At 59.6% G+C, this 18,179-nt stretch overlaps 1 protein-coding gene across 1 annotated transcript; it reads left to right on the forward strand.

Annotated features, from left to right (window-relative positions):
* Positions 1-522: 522 nt before the first annotated feature.
* Positions 523-17,697, forward strand: RNF212 (ring finger protein 212; the record flags this gene model as incomplete). Its single annotated transcript, XM_081252034.1, has 9 exons — positions 523-631; positions 3,371-3,432; positions 7,029-7,103; positions 10,904-10,960; positions 11,196-11,254; positions 13,025-13,077; positions 13,165-13,225; positions 14,056-14,101; positions 17,452-17,697. The coding sequence occupies 9 exons, from the start codon at positions 523-525 to the stop codon at positions 17,695-17,697; spliced, it is 768 nt and encodes a 255-aa protein (XP_081108160.1).
* Between the last annotated feature and the right edge of the window lie 482 nt (positions 17,698-18,179).

Here is an 18,179-nt window from a genome sequence, read left to right on the forward strand (position 1 = left end):
TCGATGCACATCCCGCCTCCATGCGATTACTTCCACCCAGCCCTCAGGAGCGGCCTCACCTGACCTTCTCGGGCCGCTGTCGGTTCGGGAGGTGCAGCGGCCTCCCACCGCTCTGCGCCGGCGCCGGCGTCCTGGCGCACACACCTCGGCGCCGCCCGGGGGCCCACGTAGGTCCTGGACTACAACGCGCTGCCCTCAGGAGAATCGCTGGAGATTGCAGCGTTGGAAGGAGCAAGGCCAGGCCCTCGCCTGTATGTTCCTCCTCCCCGACGTCCAGCCAAAACAACCCGCAGAGGGGAAAGTCTAATTCTAACCTCCCTCTCTTTCCGGGTTGGTACCTTCCAACACTTGAGTTTTGGCGGGATCAGCGCCGCACTCTGGTGCGCAGGCTGGAGTCGCAGCCCTCGGGCCACGCCCAGATCCCGCGTCCAGGTCTCGCGTGGGTCTTAGGACGGCTTCGGTTGGGCCTGGGCCTCGCGGTGGTGGCGGCGGCGGCGGCGGCAGCGGAAATCGCTGCGGAGCATGGCTTGCTGGGTGTTCTGTAATCGCTGTTTCCAGCCGCCCCAGGGGACGACGTGTTTCAGCCTGACTAACTGCGGCCACGTGTACTGCGATGTCTGCCTGCGCAAAGGTCAGGGCGGGGTTAGGGCGTTGAGGGCCCTCGGGCCAGGCCCACACCTGGACCCCTGGGCTGGTGGGGGGGCGGGGGCCTTCCAGGGGGTGGGGCTTCTGGGGGAGGGGCCCTGGGGGAAGAGAGTCAGCAGGCCTGGGGGGTGGGGAGAGGACCTCAGGAGCAGTGGGCCTTGGGGGAGGGCGGGGCGTGCGGGAGTGGGGGGGGCACAGGCCGAGAGGCTCCCGGTCACAACTCTTGGGCGCCTGCCTTTAGGCTGGGGTGGGGAGCAGGGCCTGTAGGGGCCACAGGGAGGGCAGGCAGCGCCCCGGCCGGCCGAGTGTCTCAGTTCTGGCACTGGCGCGCCTGCCACGTGGGGTCCGACCTCAGGTAGGTCCCTGTAAGGACAAGCGCAGCCGGAAGCGGGGGGTGGGGGGCGGGGGATGCAGAAGTGTCCCCAGCAGAGGGGTGGGAGGAAAGGGGAGGCCTGAGGCGGGAGAGGACTTCGAGGGAGGCCCCGGCCCCGCCTGTGGGCAGCGGGCAGTGACGTGGTCGACGTGTACTTTTTTTCTTGTGAAATGTTTTTATTGACGTATAGAGTTTATACAGGAAAAAAGCCTAAATGGAAACGCAGTGAATTCTCATAAAGTGACCTACCTGTGAAGCCAGCTCACAGGTTAAGACTCAGAACATCACACACACACACACCCCAGGCCTCCTCAAGGAAAACCACTGTCCTGACCCGCGTTGGTGTCCATCTCCTTGGACTGTTTAACGCCGGTGAGCGGGTGGTCCAGCGGGCAGCAGGCTCCCCCAACACACACCCGCCCCGGGTGGCCCCTGCCTGGGCCTCTCGCTGCGGGATCCTCGGTGCACACTTGCCCCTGGTGCCCCTTCCCTGCTGCTCGGGACCGACGCCGTGTCCTGGTGTATTTACCAGCTCGCAGCTGACCCTCGGGCTCTTCCAGGCTTTGGCTGTCACAGGTGGTGCTGCAGGCATGTTCATGGTGGGGTCTGGGGGCGAGCACCGTCGCATGCCCAGGGGTGGTCTGGCTGAGTCTTGGTCTGCGTGGCTGGGGGAAGTGGAACTTGGCGGGCGACAGGACTTGGGGAAGAAGCGGCGCCCTGCACAGGGGAGAGGTTTCAGAGGAGGACAGCTGCCCGCGGGGCTGGACAGAAGCAGCGGGCAGGTTGGGCAGACCTGGGTGCAGAAAGGCATCTCGGTTTCCAACGTGTGGAGCTCGCCGGGGTTGGCGGTGGGGTTCCCGTGGCCATCCAGGACGCTGCGGGGAGACAGCGGGTTTGAGGTGAGGCTCAGGACCTCACCTTTGGACACGGAGGTTCCAGGGAGAGCCATGCAGGGAGAGACCGAGGGGGGCTGTGAGGACACATGAGGGTCTAGGAGTCCGGGCAGCTGGAGCACAGCAGGGAGAGGTTAGTGCAGAGAGGAGAGTGGAGATGCTGGGGTGACGGGAGGACTGAAGGCACGGGATGCAGGAGCCTGTTCTCACCTGGGGAAAAGCATTTCCTAAAGAAGGTAGGTGGAGACGGGAGGTGGCTGTGAGGGGAAGAGAAAGCAGAAACGTCAAACCAGGCATCCCAGCGCAGTCAGCCAGCGCATCAGCATGTGGCCCTGGCCTTAGTGGGTGGGTGACCTGCGGGATGCTGTGGGGATGGTGGGGACAGGCTGGCCTGGCTCGGGGCTGGGAAGCGCCAGGGAGGGCTAGGGGCGGAGCTTAGTGGGAGGGCGTCTGAGCGAGGATGGGAGCCCTCAGGCTGTGGGAAGGAGAGGAGGTGAGCACAGGGTGGAGGGTTAGGCCTGGCCTGGGGGGCTGTGGCCACCGTGTGGTGCAGGGGGAGAGAGGTGCGCATGACGGGCCTCTTCCTCAGTAGACGACACGGGGGCTTGTTTGAGTACCCCCTACAGGGAACTGGGGGTAAATGACCCAGAAAAGCAGAGGGGTGCCCAGCAATGCTGCAGATTCCGCAGTGTTGGAATCCTGCTTCTCAGCCGCGTTGAACTGCGGGGTGAGGGGGAGGCAGCCCCGGGTTTGGGCTGCTGTGCTGCCTGGAAGGACCCGTGCCGGGTGGATGTGGACCTACAGCTGGTCTCCAAGCTGCCTAGTGGAGAAGCCAAGATCAGAGGCTGTGAGGACCAAGCAGCGTCGAACCAGGAGCTGGAAGCGAGGGGGACGGAGTAGGGGGAGCCCTAAGGGGTGCGGGGCCAGCCGGTGGGGGAGGAGCACGTGGAGGCGGGCATCCCACGGGGAGGAGGCCTAGCGAGGGAAGGTGGCGGCGAGGGGGACGTGACATCTCCATCCTCAGCCCCTCGCACTGCCTGGCCTGTCTCAGGAGCTCAGTAAATGCTCCTGACGCCCAGTGAGCTGTCCCAGTTGCCACAGGGGTGATGCCGAGGGGCAGAGCAGAACACTGTAGCTGCCAGGTGGGTGGGAGGGGCTTTTCATTTTGTAGAGTTTAAAATTTTAAGTTAAGTTATTCCTATAAAACCTGATTGTAAGAAATATCTGGGACTGATCTAAGTTTGTGTTGTTGATCTTTATGGACACCATTTTGGAGCATATTTGCAAAACAAGAAAAAAAAGATTGTTACTTATGTAAGTCTTTTCAGCTATGTGCACGCCCACAGGCTTGTCCACTGCAAGTGCTGTAATCCTGTGTACTTTTGCAAGAAGGTCTGCATTTATGTATATTTAAAAGCACTACTCACTATAATAGAATAAAATTTGCTTTCTATTATAGGTAAAAGGGATGAATGCTTGATTTGTAAAGTTCCATGTCGTACAGTTCTGCTTTCGAAACATGTAAGTTGAAATCTGTAGTATCTGAAAGTTAATCACAGTGTTTCTTTTTAAATGTGACATTCAATTTTTAGTCATTTGCGGTGTCTAAAACTTTTGTTTGTTTTGCTACGTGCAGTAGGAGATCTTACAAGCTTTCTGCATAAAGTCCAATAGCGTGGTTCTGAATACCTTGCACAACTTTCTCCTTAGCCAGAGCCTGGCCCCATTAGGAGGTGTGGTGCTCCTGGGAACCGAAGTCGGGTGCCTGTGTTTCTTCAGTACAACATCAGCTCCTCAGGAAGGTGGTGGAGTTTGGTTTTCCTGGGGTCATTTCCAATTAAGAGGGCTGAGGGAAAGTCGGTGAAGTTGATTCCTTCACATTTAGGGTCTAAGATGTGTATTTGATCTGATGTTTAATCTATAAAAATTGCTTTTCTGATTACAAATATAAAATTACACAAAGCTCAAACATAACAGAAAATCATAACAGAGAATGTGAAAGTCCCCCAGATCCTACTTCCCGAAGATGATGACAGCCAGGAGTGTGGCTCCTTTTCTGGGTGTTAGTGTGATTAATCTTTTATAGGGTGTTTCCCAGTTGACACTACATTTTCTAAAATGTACACACCCACATTCTCTAGAAGTGATTGCGTGGTATGACAGTATCTTCCTATTGGTAAGCCTTTGGGTTTTTTCAGTCTTTTTACTATTTCAAACAATCTTAACAGTGAACTTTTTTTTTTTTTTTTACCATAGTTCCACATACTTGTAAGGCTATTTCTAGAGCATAAATTCCTAGAAGTGGGAAAGCGAGGGCTTTCTGTTGGGGTCTCCATGCATGTGGAGTGCAATCACTCCCCCGCCTTCTGTCCCATTCGGGGACTCCGTCTGTAATTCCCCTCAGGAAGGCCCTGGGCCCTAACTACAATGAGGTATCACCTCACACTGGTCAGAATGGCCGTCATCAAAAAAATCTACAAACAGTAAACGCTGGAGAGGGTGTGGAGAAAAGGGAACCTTCCTACACTGTTGGTGGGACTGTAAATCGATACAGCCACTATGGAGAACAGTATGGAGTTCCTTAAAACACTAAAAATAGAACTACCGTGTGACCCAGTAATCCCACTATTGGGCATATACCCAGAGACAACCATAATTCAAAAAGACATATGTGGCTTCCCTGGTGGTGCAGTGGTTAAGAATCCACCTGCCAATGCAGGGGACACAGGTTTGAGCCCTGGTCCAGGAAAATCCCACATGCTGCAGAGTAACTAAGCCCGTGCACCACAACTACTGAGCCTGCGCTCTAGAACCCACAAGGCCACAACTGCTGAGCCTGCATGCTACAACTACTGAAGCCCACATGCCTAGAGCCCGTGCTCCACAACAAGAGAAGCCACTGCGATGAGAAGACTGTGCACCGCAACGAAGAGTAGCCCCTGCTCACTGCAACTGGAGAAAAGACCTCACGCAGCAACAGAGACCCAGTGCAGCAAAAACTAAATTAATTAATTTAAAAAAAGACACATGCACTCCAGTGTTCATAGCAGCACTATTTACAATAGCCAGGACATGGAAGCAACCTAAATGTCCATCGACAGAGGAATGGATAAAGAAGATGTGGTACATATATACAATGGAATATTACTCAGCCATAAAAAGGAATGAAATTGAGTCACTTGTAGAGATGTGGATGGAGCTAGAGACAGTCATACAGAGTGAAGTAAGTCAGAAAGAAAAATTTCGTATGTTAATGCATATATGTGGAATCTAGAAAAATGATATAAATGATCTTATTTGTAAAGCAAAAATAGAGACACAGACGTAGAGAACAAATGTATGGATACCAAGGGGGAAAGGGGTGGGGTGGGAGGAATTGGGAGATTGGGATTGACACATATATACTATTGTTACTATGTATAAAATAGACAACTGATGGGAACACACTGTATAGCACAGGGAACTCTACTTAATGCACTGTAGTGTCCTAAATGGTGGAGATACACGTATACATATGGCTGATTTATTTTGCTGTGCAGTAGAAGCTAATCCAACATTGTAAAGCAACTATACTCCAATAAAAATAAATTAAAAAAAAAAAAAGAAGGCCCTGGGCCCTGACAGGTCAGTGCTGACACCCTCACCTCCCTCCTGGCCCATGCAGGTCTTGGTGTAGGACCGGGTTCTCTGTGGGCGTCAGTCTGGTCTCCACTCACTGGGGCCCCTGCCCCTAGTGTGTAGGCCTCACCCAGGCCCTCAGGGGAGGTGTGGCTTCTGTCCTGTTTCCCTTGGAAGACGGGGCTCGAGGTGTTGGGTGCTGTCCAGGGTCTCGGGTAAAGGTCAAGCGCAGGGCTCACGTGCACGTGGAGCCCTTGCCATGGGCCCCTGCCCTCCTGGCGCCCTGCTCACCCCTCCTCTGAGCCGGCAGTGGATTCTGGAGCCGCTTCCCCTGCAGCCGCCCCTCCGCAGGGTCCTCCAGAAGCTCCTTGGGGGGCCTGGCCCTTCGAGTGCATTTCCTAGTTTCTAGCTCGGATCTCGCTTTCCCTAAGTGTGGTGTTACTGTCATTTCAGCGGAGATGGGGAGCGGCTGGGCCCATACACTTGGTACAGACTGGGAGGGGCGCAGGCTCCTGGTCTCGTTGGCCTGTGTGTGTCCTTGTCCCAGCCCTTCTGTGCCTCTCGTGCTGCTGTGGCCGGGTGGTGGGTGGGGGTGGGAGGCAGGTGTATCTGCACGAGGAGTGTACGTGGGCAGGTGCCAGTTCGTAAACCCTACTTTTTCATGTTTACTTTTTAAATAACACGGGGCTTTCCTGGTGGCGCAGTGGTTAAGAATCCTCCTGCCAATGCAGGGGACATGGGTTCGAGCCCTGGTCCGGGAAGATCCCACATGCCGTGGAGCAACTAAGCCCATGTGCCACAACTACCGATCCTGCACTCTAGAGCCCGCGAGCCACAACTCCTGAGCCCGTGTGCCACAACTACTGAGCCTGTGCTCTAGAGCCTGTGAGCCACAACTACTGAGCCCGCATGCTATAACTACTGAAGCCCGCACACCTAGAGCCCACGTGCCACGGCGACTGAGCCTGTGAACCACAACTACTGAGCCCGTGCGCCACAACTACCAAGCCTGCGCTCTAGAGCCCGTGAGCCACAACTACTGAGCCTGCGAGCCGCAAGTACTGAAGCCCCCACGCCTAGAGCCTGCGTGCCACAGCTGCTGAGCCCATGTGCCAAAACTGCCGAGCCTGTGCTCCGCAATTAGAGAAAGCCCATGCACCAACAATGAAGACCCAACGCGGCCAAACATAAATATTAAATTTATTTTTAAAAATAAAATAAATAACACATACTTGTGAGCAGTTTGAAGTCGTGCCCATCGCTCTTCCCACTTCTGATTTCACTGTTTCCTTTGTATGCGGCTCCCCCCAGCAGCCTGGAGCCCCTCAGTACTGCCCTTGGTCCTCGAGGAGGTGGCACCGTCCCTCACCCGCGCCGTGGAGTACTCGGTGCCCCTTGGACGCAGCCGTGACGTCCTTGTGGCTGAGTCTGGGCCCTGAAGCACATAGAGCCCTGGCCAGTGGAGGCAGTGGCGATGGAAGCAGCCTTTTCTCTTTCAGACGGACTCCGACATCCAGTCACTCTTCATGGGCATAGACGGCCTGTGCAGGAAGTACGCAAGGGAGACCTCCCAGGTGAGTCCTAGGCTTTGCCCTGAGCCCTTGGAGACTTGGTGTTGTGGAGACCAGTCCACTCTGGACACATGGTCGGCGAGTGTCTCCCACCCGCACTGTGACGAAGCCGTGCTCTCTGTCCTGTGGTCTCTGTGCCTTTGCTGGGCGTCAGGACACAGTGGTCCCTTGATCAGGACGCCCTACTGAGCCTCATGATTCGAGGGACGGACCTTAGATCTGGGGTTTGGAAGGTGGGGCTGGGGCTGTCTGGACTCCGGACAGTGGGCTGCTTTGTGACGCTGTCCTCTCCTGAGGGTCACTTGTGCAGCCCTTGCCCACCCTGTGGCCCCTGTGGCATCTGTGCCTGCCCGACCCTCCTCCTCCTCACTGTGCACGTCCCCCCTTTGCTGCTTCACACACTCGCCCCTGTGCCCAGCCTCTAATGCTGTGCATGCGTGCCCTCCTCACGTTCCTCCCTGGACGTCACTGGACAGCCTGTGGTCCCCCCAGCTGTCCTTCTGTTAAAGGCGGAGCCCCCACTGTTGGCCGCCTGCCACCTGCCCTCGGAGGCCGTGTGGAGGAGCGGCCGGAGCCACCTGAGGCCGAGGCCCTTCCCTGGGGCAGCGCCGCTTGCCCGACTGTTCTTGCCCTTTGGCCTGCATGTCTGGAGGCCATGGTCAGCCAGCCTGCCGAGACCATCCCCTCCCCTGGGAGGCTGCTCTCTGGCTCCGACGTGGCCAGAAGCACCGGTGGGGCCATGGCTGTCCCCCATCATCCTGGGACTGCTCCAGGGGGACGCAGGGGTGCCCCAAGCCTCAGCATCAGCACAAGGTGAGTGCTGGGGTCGGCGGTTGGGGACTGCCCGCATTGCCCCTTTTGCAGTGGGACCCTCTTTCCGGCCAGGTCCCCGGGGCCAGAGCTGCCTGTGTTGGAAGGTACACAGGTAGCCCCGCGCCTGGAGGAGTCTCACCAAGGACAGCCCAGCACGGGGCCTGGGGCCGCCCCTCCATCTCAGGCCACACGCCCCCAGCGTGGAGGGAGGACCGTGGTGGGGGCAGCCCAGCGGCCTTGGGTCCGCCATCTGGTGGTTACGTGCCCGTCTCAAGTGCAGAGCGGCCGCACGACAGAGGACGTTGCAGCTCGCTCTACGTGCTGGCCTGTTGGGTTTGCTGTTACTTTAAATGAATTTAATAAACATCTTAAATTTCTCTCAAGATTAGTTTCTTGCAGGGTAAACGTTGGCAGGTAAGACCCACATAACAGCCTCTGTGGGTCCTCGGCGACCCGAGGAATGTGTGGCCGGCCTGGGACCGAGGCTGTGAGCGCATGGGCGTGGGCCCTGGGTGTGCCAGAACCAGGCCAGTTCCTGCACCGGGACTGCCCACTGACCCTCCCGATCTTGTTCTGCCCCTGAAGCCTCCTTCCTCTGACGCCTCTCCCCCACCAGCCTCTCCCCTGAGACCGGAGGTGGGACGCAGGCCAGCGTACTGGGCAGCGCCTCCTGAGCGCTCGGCACGGACGCCCGCAGCCTGTGCTGCTCCCAGGCCCACGACCCCACCTGAGGGCCCTGTGCTCCTCCTCCGGCCCCGGTCCTCCTGCCGCCCGCTGGGCACCAGCACAGAGGGGCTGTGTGAGTCAGCCGCTCCTTGGTTTCTGAGCAGAGCTGGAACGGCTGCCGTCTGGCGCGGCCTCTAGGCTTCGTGCAGTCTCATCAGGCCTCGCCTGTGTCTCAACCCAGATGAGGACTCGAGCCCTTTTTCATTTTGTTTTGTTGGAACCATCTGACCCCTGCCGAGGCCACAGCGCTCAGCCTCGGGCACCCCAGCCAGTGCAGATGGCGTGTGGCTGCAGGGTCCGGGCTGCCCTGAGCCCGCATGAGCCTTGCACTCTCAGTGGGGCTGCTCTCGCCTGCCGCTCAGGCACCCCACCGGCCGGCCCCTCTCCCAGGGCCAGCTTTGCCTGTGGCCCCGCCCCTGCTGTGGCCTCACCTGTCCTGTTGCGTCTGTATCAGCCACAGAGGGCCTGCATGCTTGTCCTCACCAAGGTCCTCATTCAAAAATGGCCTGTCAGAGTCGAGATAGCCACTGGCCTGTCCACAGGCCTTGCTGAGCCCCAGTGCCTGTGAGGCGGGGTCCCATGTGCCAGCTGGAGCGTGGCCTGCTCCCAGCTGCTCCAGAACGGCCCAGGGCTGCTCCCAGAGGCGGTGCTGTCTGTTTCTCAGTTTGGTCCCTGCACCAAGACACGAGGTCAGGGGTCAGCGCAGGACATTAGTCTCTCGCTGCAGGCGTAGGACACACGGAAGAGTGAGCTGTGGAGACAGGTGACTGTCACTGTGTCTTGCTGAAGGTGATTGGGGAAGGCGGCTTGAGAAGTGTCTGTACAAAACCCCTCCCAGCTGTGCATGGCCGCCCCTCAGTTGGGAACCTGACGGCCCTGCCTCAATGCCCTGCACGCTGTGAGGAAAAGGCACCCGGTCACGGGCTGATGGGGGCTTCACCTCGCCCGGAGTGAGGACCCAAGGGTCTGCCTGCTGAGGCCGGGGGGCAGCAGGACTTGAGAACCGTTGGTGTGGTCCAGAGCCTTTCTGGGACAGGGCCTCGCGAATCACGAGGACTTGTGCAGCGGCGGCATTGGGGTCCCCTTGGGGCACCCCTTCCACAGGCTGACGCTCTGGGCAGAGCCTGTGTCCGTCGACCCTCCTCTGGGTGGAGATACGTGTCCCTGGTCTCATGGAGGGGGTGGGCTCGCTGGAGCACTGTGGAGCATGTCCCCTGCCCCAAGGGCTCTGAATCCCTCAGGATGTAGGAGCCAGGAGGTCAGGAGACTCTGAAGAGGGTTTGTCCCTCCTGACCACAGCTCCGCCCTCTGGAGGTGGGCTGGGCCAGCCTCCTTTCCACAGAGGGATTTTTCTCCCTCAGTTTGGACCAGACCAGTGAGCCCCAGGGAAAAGGCCACCGTCCCTGGATGTTTGCACGCATGTTGGCAGATTCCTGGGGAGGTGGTGAAGTGGGTGATGCGTTTATACAATGTGGACTTCAAATCCCAGTTTTCCCAGCACCCGGTTCTGCTGTGTGTCAGCTGTGCACTGACGGCAACAAGAATTAGGTTTAAGCAATTCAGTTTAGTGTTTTGAGAGAGTGGGTGTCGTTGTCTGAAACTCCAGTGGTGAAAATAGCTTTCTTTCCTTGAGGAAATCACAGTCGCCATTTTCTAATGTATGTGGGCCCTCTCAGGGACCGGCCCAGGCTCTAGGCACCACAGACATGGAGGTTGGGGCTCATATAAATGGAGGACCAGGGAGGGTGCTGGTTCCAGGCGCTGCTGGCCCTGGATGTCCAGTCAAGGTCACTGGGCTCCTGGAATGGCATGGCCCTGCGTGTCTGCCTGGTGGCGTTCTTGCCCGATGCAGGCCCAGTCGGGGTGGCAGGTCAGGGGGTTCCTGGTTGGTCTGTCTGGTCAGGAGGCCATCTGTGATCCAGTTGCTGTTGCCTGAGGGACAGCACACGGTGACCGGCCCTTGTGGAATGTGTCCCATTCCATGGCCTGGGCCCCAAGGGCCACTGAAGCCACACGGAAGGGAGGCACAGCAGCCCTCTTGCCCACGCGATCCTCACGTGGAACCTGTGGCCCTCGCTGCCTCTGGGTGGCGTGCGCCTGGCCGTGACCATCCACTCAGCCTGGGCTCTGCCGGCATCTGCTCTGGCTGCCAGGCAACAGCGGGGCCACGTCTTGGGAAGAGCTGGCGGCTTCAGGAAGTCCCCACCAGCCTCTGCGGCAGCCACTATGCACACATCAGCAGCTGACACGTGTTGTCTTTGCAGGTTTCAGAATTTCAAGAAAAGCACAGGAGGAGACTGTTAGCCTTCTACAGAGAAAAGGTAAGTCCAGTTGACTGGCAGCGAGGAGAACAGCGGTCGCGTCACCCAGCGCTTATTTCCTACACACGTGATGACCTGGACCTGGTGCACGTTCACTCATAAATAGCGTGAGGGGCGCTGCCACATAACTCACGTTCTGATTTGTGGTTTAAGAAATTGAGGATCAACGTGTTCCGTCTAAACCGTCACTTGGTGTAGTGCGTGTGGTAACTGGAAGTCGTTCAATTGTGTTTAGATTTCTCATTTGGAAGAGTCCCTCAGGAAGTCAGCGCTGAGGATGGAGCAGCTGCAGAGGTGAGTCCCCGGGGCACGAGGGCGGCAGTGGGCCTTCTGTGGTGACTGGTCGTCTGTCTCAGCCCTGTCATAACCAAGGGTGCAGAGGAAAGAGCACTTCCGTTGGCCAGGAACTTCTGTCAAAGCAAAAATGCAGGAAACTAGAGGGGAGGAAAGGGAGACAAAAAAGAAGAATTTAAAAAAACATGAGTGGTTCCCCTTGGGGGGCCCCCTAGTGATTCCTGGGGTGACGGGAGGGAGCCTGGGGGGAAAGTGAACCCCGCCTGCAGTTCCCCAGAGAGCACATGCAGCACACCCATCCCCTGGTCCGGGTCCTGTGGCAGCCCTGGGCCCATTGGCCCCCGGGGGTCAGTACGGCACCACCCGTGTTCAGCCACGTTCTCGGTTTTATGAGACACGGTATGAACGCAATGAACGTTCAGAAGTCCCAACTTGGGGGCCACAGGTTAACCTGCGGGGTTGCTGTCTGCCCAGCGATGACCCCCCTGCCCCAGTGCGTGGACTCCCGCCTCCTTGCTGCATTGGGCAGCTGAGGGCAGTATGGGCGCCCAGGGACCACCAACCAGAGTCAGAGCTGGGCGCCTGCCAGTGTGGACTCAGCCTCGTCTGGGGTGAAAAGGCCTCCACCCACCCGCCTTCATGATGGGGCATGAGCTGCCGGTGCCGCCTGTGAAGGCGTGTTTGGGGTCTGCGAGCTGCAGGCCAGCGCAGCGGCAGAGGAGGCCTCTCCCTACCCTGAAGGACTGCGGGGAAACAGCGCAGCCGAGACCTCCTGTGGCGGGCGAGGCCTGACCCTGACACAGGGACAAGAGGCCCCCGGGCTAGTCCCTGGGATCTGTCCTCCTCGGTGTGCAGTTTGCTTTCTTTCTGTGGAATCATGTCTTTCCTTAATTCTGGAAAATTTCCAGCCCTTACCTTTCCCATTCTCCCTCTGTGGCTCTGTCCCCACCTGGTGTCTGCACGTGGCGACCTGCTCCTTCAGACCCCGGTACCTGCAGCGCCCGCTCAGCCCCACTGTGCACGCCTTCTCCCCGCGTCTGTCCGGCTGCTCTGTCTCGCCCTTCCAGCCCATCCCTGTGGCCAGTTGTGGTGCCGTATTCTCGCTCTGCCTCACAGGCACTTTGTTTCCCACCTGGTGTCTTCAGGGTTCAAATCTGCCTGTTTCCCTCGGGCTCCAGGTGGAGCGTTCCTGGCGCGGTGGGTTCTGTGCCAGGCCCACCCGCTGACCACTCTGCATGCACCACATGGCCTGCGTCTCCCTCTTGGGGGAGCCTGTGCCCCCCACGCGGCACCCTTGCCCCAGACCATGCCTGCCCGGGTCTGCCCCGCCAAGCACGGCGTGGTGTCACCGCTGCTGACCCTGTCACAGGGCCTGTCTCGGGGGGGCCTTGGACACTCGCCCTCTCCACACGCCCAGCGTGGCACCCAGTTTGTTCCACTGAGTCACTTGGAAGCAGGAGTGAGTGCCCTTCAGGGAGCTGGGCCCCAGCACGGCCAGTCCCCCTGCCGGTCGGTGGGCTGCTCAGCAGGCCTTTATTGAATGCCTGCTGTGTTCTCAGCACTGTTTTGGGCTCTGGCGAGTCAGAGGGAGCTCCCTCCATCCCTGTGGGATGCAGCCAGGCATGTGCAGTTAACAGGCTGTGGAGGGCGCCAGGGGGCAGCGCCATGGAGAACAGAGGCTGTTTCTGTTTTCTTTACCTTCAGGTTGGAAGGAACTACTTGGAAGTAAACGTTTATGGCTCAATTAATGCCTTTTCTCCATCTATTTAGTGTGAGATTGTCACAACAAACGGCTTTCAGCACAATAAAAAATCCAGTTTCAAGTAAGTAAAGTGATGCCTGGCAGGGGAGGGTTGTGACGAGGTGCGGAGTGGACCTGATTGGCTCCAGCACCAGGTTTCTCGCCACAGCTCCTTCGACAAAGCCCAACGGGCCTCTCTTCCTGCCGCCTGACTCGTCAGCCTCTGAAAGGTGTGCACCCCCAGCCCCCAACCCCCGAACGTCAGCGGGCAGTGTTTCAGACGCAGGGGTATGTAGCACAGGCGCTGACAGCTTGCGCCTGCCTCCGTTTCTATCCCTGTGGCCTCAGGGATCGGTGGGGGGTGGTCACGTGACCCGGGCTGGACAGCTGGGTGTTGTCCCCAGGACCCTCCTCTGACGCTGGGACAAGAGGGACGTGGAGGAAACAGGACGAGAGAGGGGTGGGTGTTTCTCTTGGGAGGTTGGAGTCGAGCCCACGGGTAACAGGTGTGATGAGGGCGCCCGAGGCCCTGTCAGCCTGGCCGCCCCCGCCCCAAGCTCGTTCAGGAAGTAGGGAGCAGGCCCTCTTCCCGCCTCCTTGTGCTCCTGCGGGGACGCCGGCCACGTCCCACGCCAGCCTTTGGGCTGATTCATTAGGGAACTGCCGTGGGTCGAGTCCTACCTGCATGAAACGTGGGGCCAGGCAGTAGGGTGGTCGGAAGTAGTGCTCCTGCTTCCGGGAAGCCCAGCAGGAAGCGGAGGAGCCCAGTGACAGCGGCCGGAGGGGGGCAGCCAGCCAGGAGGCGGCCACGCAGGGGCCTTCTGGGGGAGGCGGTGGGAGGGCAGACAGGAGGGCTCGTTCAGGCCAGACAGCGGGGGCTTCCATGTCCTTGGGTGGGTGCGCGGTGGTTTACAGGCCTCGCTGACCACGGCGGGGCTGTGATCACCAGGCTCCCCTGGTGCTCAGCAGCTACAGGAAGGAAAGCCGCCCGCGGGGCCTCGTGTGTTTTTGTTACTTGGTCATAACCAGGCCCGTGACTGTGTTTCACTGTCTGTAACAGGGTGGAGTCCATGGAAGTTGACCTCAGGCCCTCCCCAAGGAGAAAGGTAAGTGCACCTGCCCTCCGCGTGCCTGGTTCTCACATGCTTCGCGTGGATGGTTTTCTCGTCACTGATGACCTTGGAGCACGCCAGCTCCACAGACTCTGGGTGGCCAATCTCCAGGCGGCTCCCAGGAGGGACCTGGGAGGGAGGCTGGGGTGCGGCCGTGGGGCCACTGGGCTCTCGGGGCTGGGGGGGGTGCCCTCCTCCCACCGCTGGCGTCTGAACTCAGTCCTGCCTGGAGGCCTCGCGCCGCTGTGGTCACTGAGTACACACGACCTGCGAGGTGAATGCCAGCATGTGGGCTGGTTGGCGAGAAGCGGTGCTCATTCCCAGGGAGCCATCCTAGAAGCAGATGTGGAGGAACCCGGGCTGCAGGACTAGGCCATCAGGGGCGGGTGGGCAGCAGAGCCACTCCGGGCTCCGGTGGGGAGACGCTTCCCACCCACTACCCCTCGTCAGCCGTCTCCCATCGCCAGAAGGGGGTGTGGGTGCACCTCCGCCCTGCCCCAGACCTCAGCCGCTCATGAGGCAGTCCCCCCAACCTGGAGCTCACAGGTCCCTGCCAGCTCGCCTTTGCCCCAGGAGCTGGACCGCGAGCCTCGCCCCACATGTGGCCCCATTCTGGAGGTTAAAGTTTCCGGAGGTTAAACGTTCCAGAGATTAAGGCTGACGGCTCAGCGATGGTGTGTTCCTGGGCAGCACATGGGAAATTGTGCCTTGGGACCAGAACGCCACACACTGATTTGAGATTCCAAAGTGAGGTTCTAGACCAACATCTACGTGGGCTTGGGTGGACCCTTGTGGACCCATGTCCCCATCTCAGCACTCACCCCTCGCGGTGTGGAGCAAACAGGCACGGCCACGTTCCAGGAAAACCATCAGTCACAGGCTGTAGCTGCCAGAATGGGACGTGCGTTTTCAGGGAAAACTTGTCCCCCCAGTGACCCACCTCCCGGACACCCCGTCAGCCCTGGGGTGGGTGTGCGCACACCTCTCTGGTGGGGCTGCCCTGAGACCCCGAGCGGGGCAGTGAGGTGTCTCCTGGAAACCCCAAGACCCCCCAGGAGGTCCCACAGGCGGCATGGCTGGGCCCACCCTGTGGCCATGGAACAGAGGGCAGCGCCCGCGCTCCCTGAGGTGACCCCGAAAGGAGTCTGGTGGTCTTGGCGAGGGAGGTCCTGGAGGAGGAGAGCGGGATCCTGCCCCCCCCTCCCACCCCCCTGCACCGGGCCTGGGTCCTAGGAGGGAGGGAGAGGCAGAGCCTGCCACCTGCCCTCAGCCGCGCCTGCGAGCAGAGAGGGACCTACCGGTGAGGTTCCGCGTGGGGACTTGGACCGTGGATGCTCGAGGGCTAGCTCGGCAGGTGCTGGTTCCCCGGAGGGGGTGACCCACGTGTACAGTGAGGGCGTGCTTGAGCCCGTGGACCGTGGGGAGGCGGTGCTGCGGGCAGTAGGCAGGGGCCTCCCAGTCGTCCCGTCCAGGATGTGGCCTCCAGTGAGGACGTGGACCCGCAGAACCCCGAGGGGCTGCACACACGCACGGCCCCACCACGCCTTCCTGGCACGGGGCCTGGGCCTCTCCAGAACGCCCATCCTCTGGTGGCAGGAGCTCTCCGCAGAGTGAGGTGTGTGGAGGAGGCCATGAAACAGCGTGTCAGTCACGTCCCACAAGCCAGCCCAGTTGCATTACGAGGACTTGGTGGCTGATGGGCCAGTGGAGGGCGGGGGACCCACCCCAGAATGCAGCCCAAGGTTGGGCCCGTCCCTGGCCCTGGCTGCCCGGATTGGGTGTGGTCCCGCTCTGCCACATCAGCCCAACCACCTGGCCGTCCACGCGGAGATGTGCTCGCAGCTGAGCCCGGGGTGACCGTTGAAATCCTGAGGGCAGCCGAGTACAGCTGCCAACAACCCAAATCCTCGACAGCAGCTCCCAGGCGTGCTCGAAGAAGCGGGTCCTGTGGGGGCCTGTCTCAGCACCTCCACTTCCTGGAGCTGCTGCGTCCACTCCCTCCCCCGGTCTGGGCCAGGGCCAGCGCTCACCTGCGTCACAGCCACCATCCTGGACGTTCCGCATCTTTTAACTCTTTCTGTTTTGCCTGTTACTGGAGCCTCCCCCAGATAGGTGCTAACCCGACAGGAGCGATTTCGTCTCCGTTCTTTGATAACTTTTCAGAGTTGGCCTGTGCTGGACACTCGTGGCCTGACATGTGGGACGTGCCGGAGGTGGGAGAAGGGGCAGGGGCCGGTGCACAGGCGGCCGCAGAGGGGCCAGGGAGGGTGGCCGAGCTGGAGGGAGACTCTGAATGCAGCCAAGAAACAGCAGCAGCAGGAAGGGCTGTGAGGTCAGGCCCTGCTCACCACGAGCCACGTTAAAGCTATGGCAGCAGTGGGACGAGGGCACCCTGAGCAGTGAGCGTCCCCAAGCCAGCCCTGCCATTCTCGCGGACCCTGGAGAGGCCCTCGCCTTGGGCACGAGCCTGGAGTGGGTGGGCCGGGGAGGGAGGCCAGAGGGAGGGGAAGCTGCTCTGGTGGGTGGGCACCAGCCTGCCAGGCAGTGTGACAAAGCGTTCGAGGGTGGGGGCCTGTCCCTCCAAGGTCAGAGTCTTGCCAGCAGGCGTGAGCCGGAGGCAGGGCCGGGGTGGGGACGTTTGCAGAGAGTGCCCTGAAACGAGGCCACCGCTGAGCTGGCGGGGAGGCTGCTTGACAGGAGCAAAGGACCGTCGTGGGCGCGGGAGCTGGGAAGGTGGGCCCGAGGTCGCAGCAGGGGCACAGGTGGGGCGGTGGCCGAGTCTAGGGCCCCAGGAAGGGCCAGGACGGGCTATGGAGATGAAAAGACGGGCACAGAAGCAGGGCCAGGCCTGGGTTCCTGGCAGCGGCTGTGTGCCCCACCCCAGGTCCCACCGTGCAGTTACAGTGAGGAGGGCGGCTCCGGGGGCAGAGCGGGTGGGGTGGGGCGCCGCCTGGCGGACGCTACCGTGTGCATGGCGTGGAGCAGGCCTGGCGCCGGGCACTGCCCGCCAGCCCTAGCCACACCCGTCAGCATCTGGATTTCAAGGTGACAACACGTTCCCCAAATGAGGATTTACTCAGGACTTTGAAATTCCTAATGTCGGCCAAGAAGTTGGGTTACTTTTCCGTTTCTGAGACTCTTAAAAGTACTCAGTGGATCCTTCGTCCACTCACCGCCGTGGGCCCTGCCCACTCAGCCACGTTCCCACACAGAACGAGGTCAGACGGGAGTTTGTTTCTCAGGCAGATGAGACTGAGGAGCTGTGTTCTTAGCAGATGAGCAGATTCTTTCCTCCTGAGTGGCAGCGCTGGAACATTAACAATTGTTTTCTTCTTACAACCTAGTGTGAGGTCGCCACTGGCCTGACTAGGATCTCTCTGCTCAGTCCACCTCGGGATGGACGCATGGGTAAGTGGAGACCCGCCACCTTACCCCAGTCCACACGTGCTGAAGGACTTACCCGGTGGGTGCGGGTCCATGTGGAGGCATGTTTCCCCCAGAACGGGCCCCTCCTGGGTCCATCCAGGGCACCTATGGGGCCCCACCTGACCCAGCACAGGGGAGGCGGGCCCTTGTGGCCTGTCTCCTAGGCTTTGAACAGGAATCCTAGGACCTGCTGTGCTTACTGGTGCTTGCTGGAGTGGCTGCTGGGTGAGCACACGGCCCCTTCCCCGGGGGGTCAGCGTGAGCCTGCCCGCCTGCCCAAAGCACTAGGCTCTGGTGCACACCCCATCTCCACCCCAAGTCCCTCCCTCACCAAACTCGGGCCAAGTCCCTGGAAGTTTCCTCGGTGTCATCATGGAAATGTTTACATTTGAGATGAATGCTTATTCATTCTTAATCATCAGCTCCTCTGTTTTCTTTCTTGCCATTGCTTCTTGCATCTCCGTCCTTAGATTCATTTTTTTTTCTTGCTGAAGTGGAGATTCTGATAGTTGCCTCTGAGGTGTAGGTTTTCTGAGCCGCATCTGTCTAGGGCCTCTTGGTGCCGCCCTTGCACCTGAGCACCTGGCTGGGGCTTGATTTGCTTCTGCACTTTGGAATCGCTGCTGCACCTGCCCCTTCCTCCCTT

The sequence above is a fragment of the Mesoplodon bidens genome (genome assembly GCF_964165515.1).
Source record: "Mesoplodon bidens genome assembly, chromosome: 1".
In the NCBI taxonomy this organism is placed as follows: domain Eukaryota; kingdom Metazoa; phylum Chordata; class Mammalia; order Artiodactyla; family Ziphiidae; genus Mesoplodon; species Mesoplodon bidens.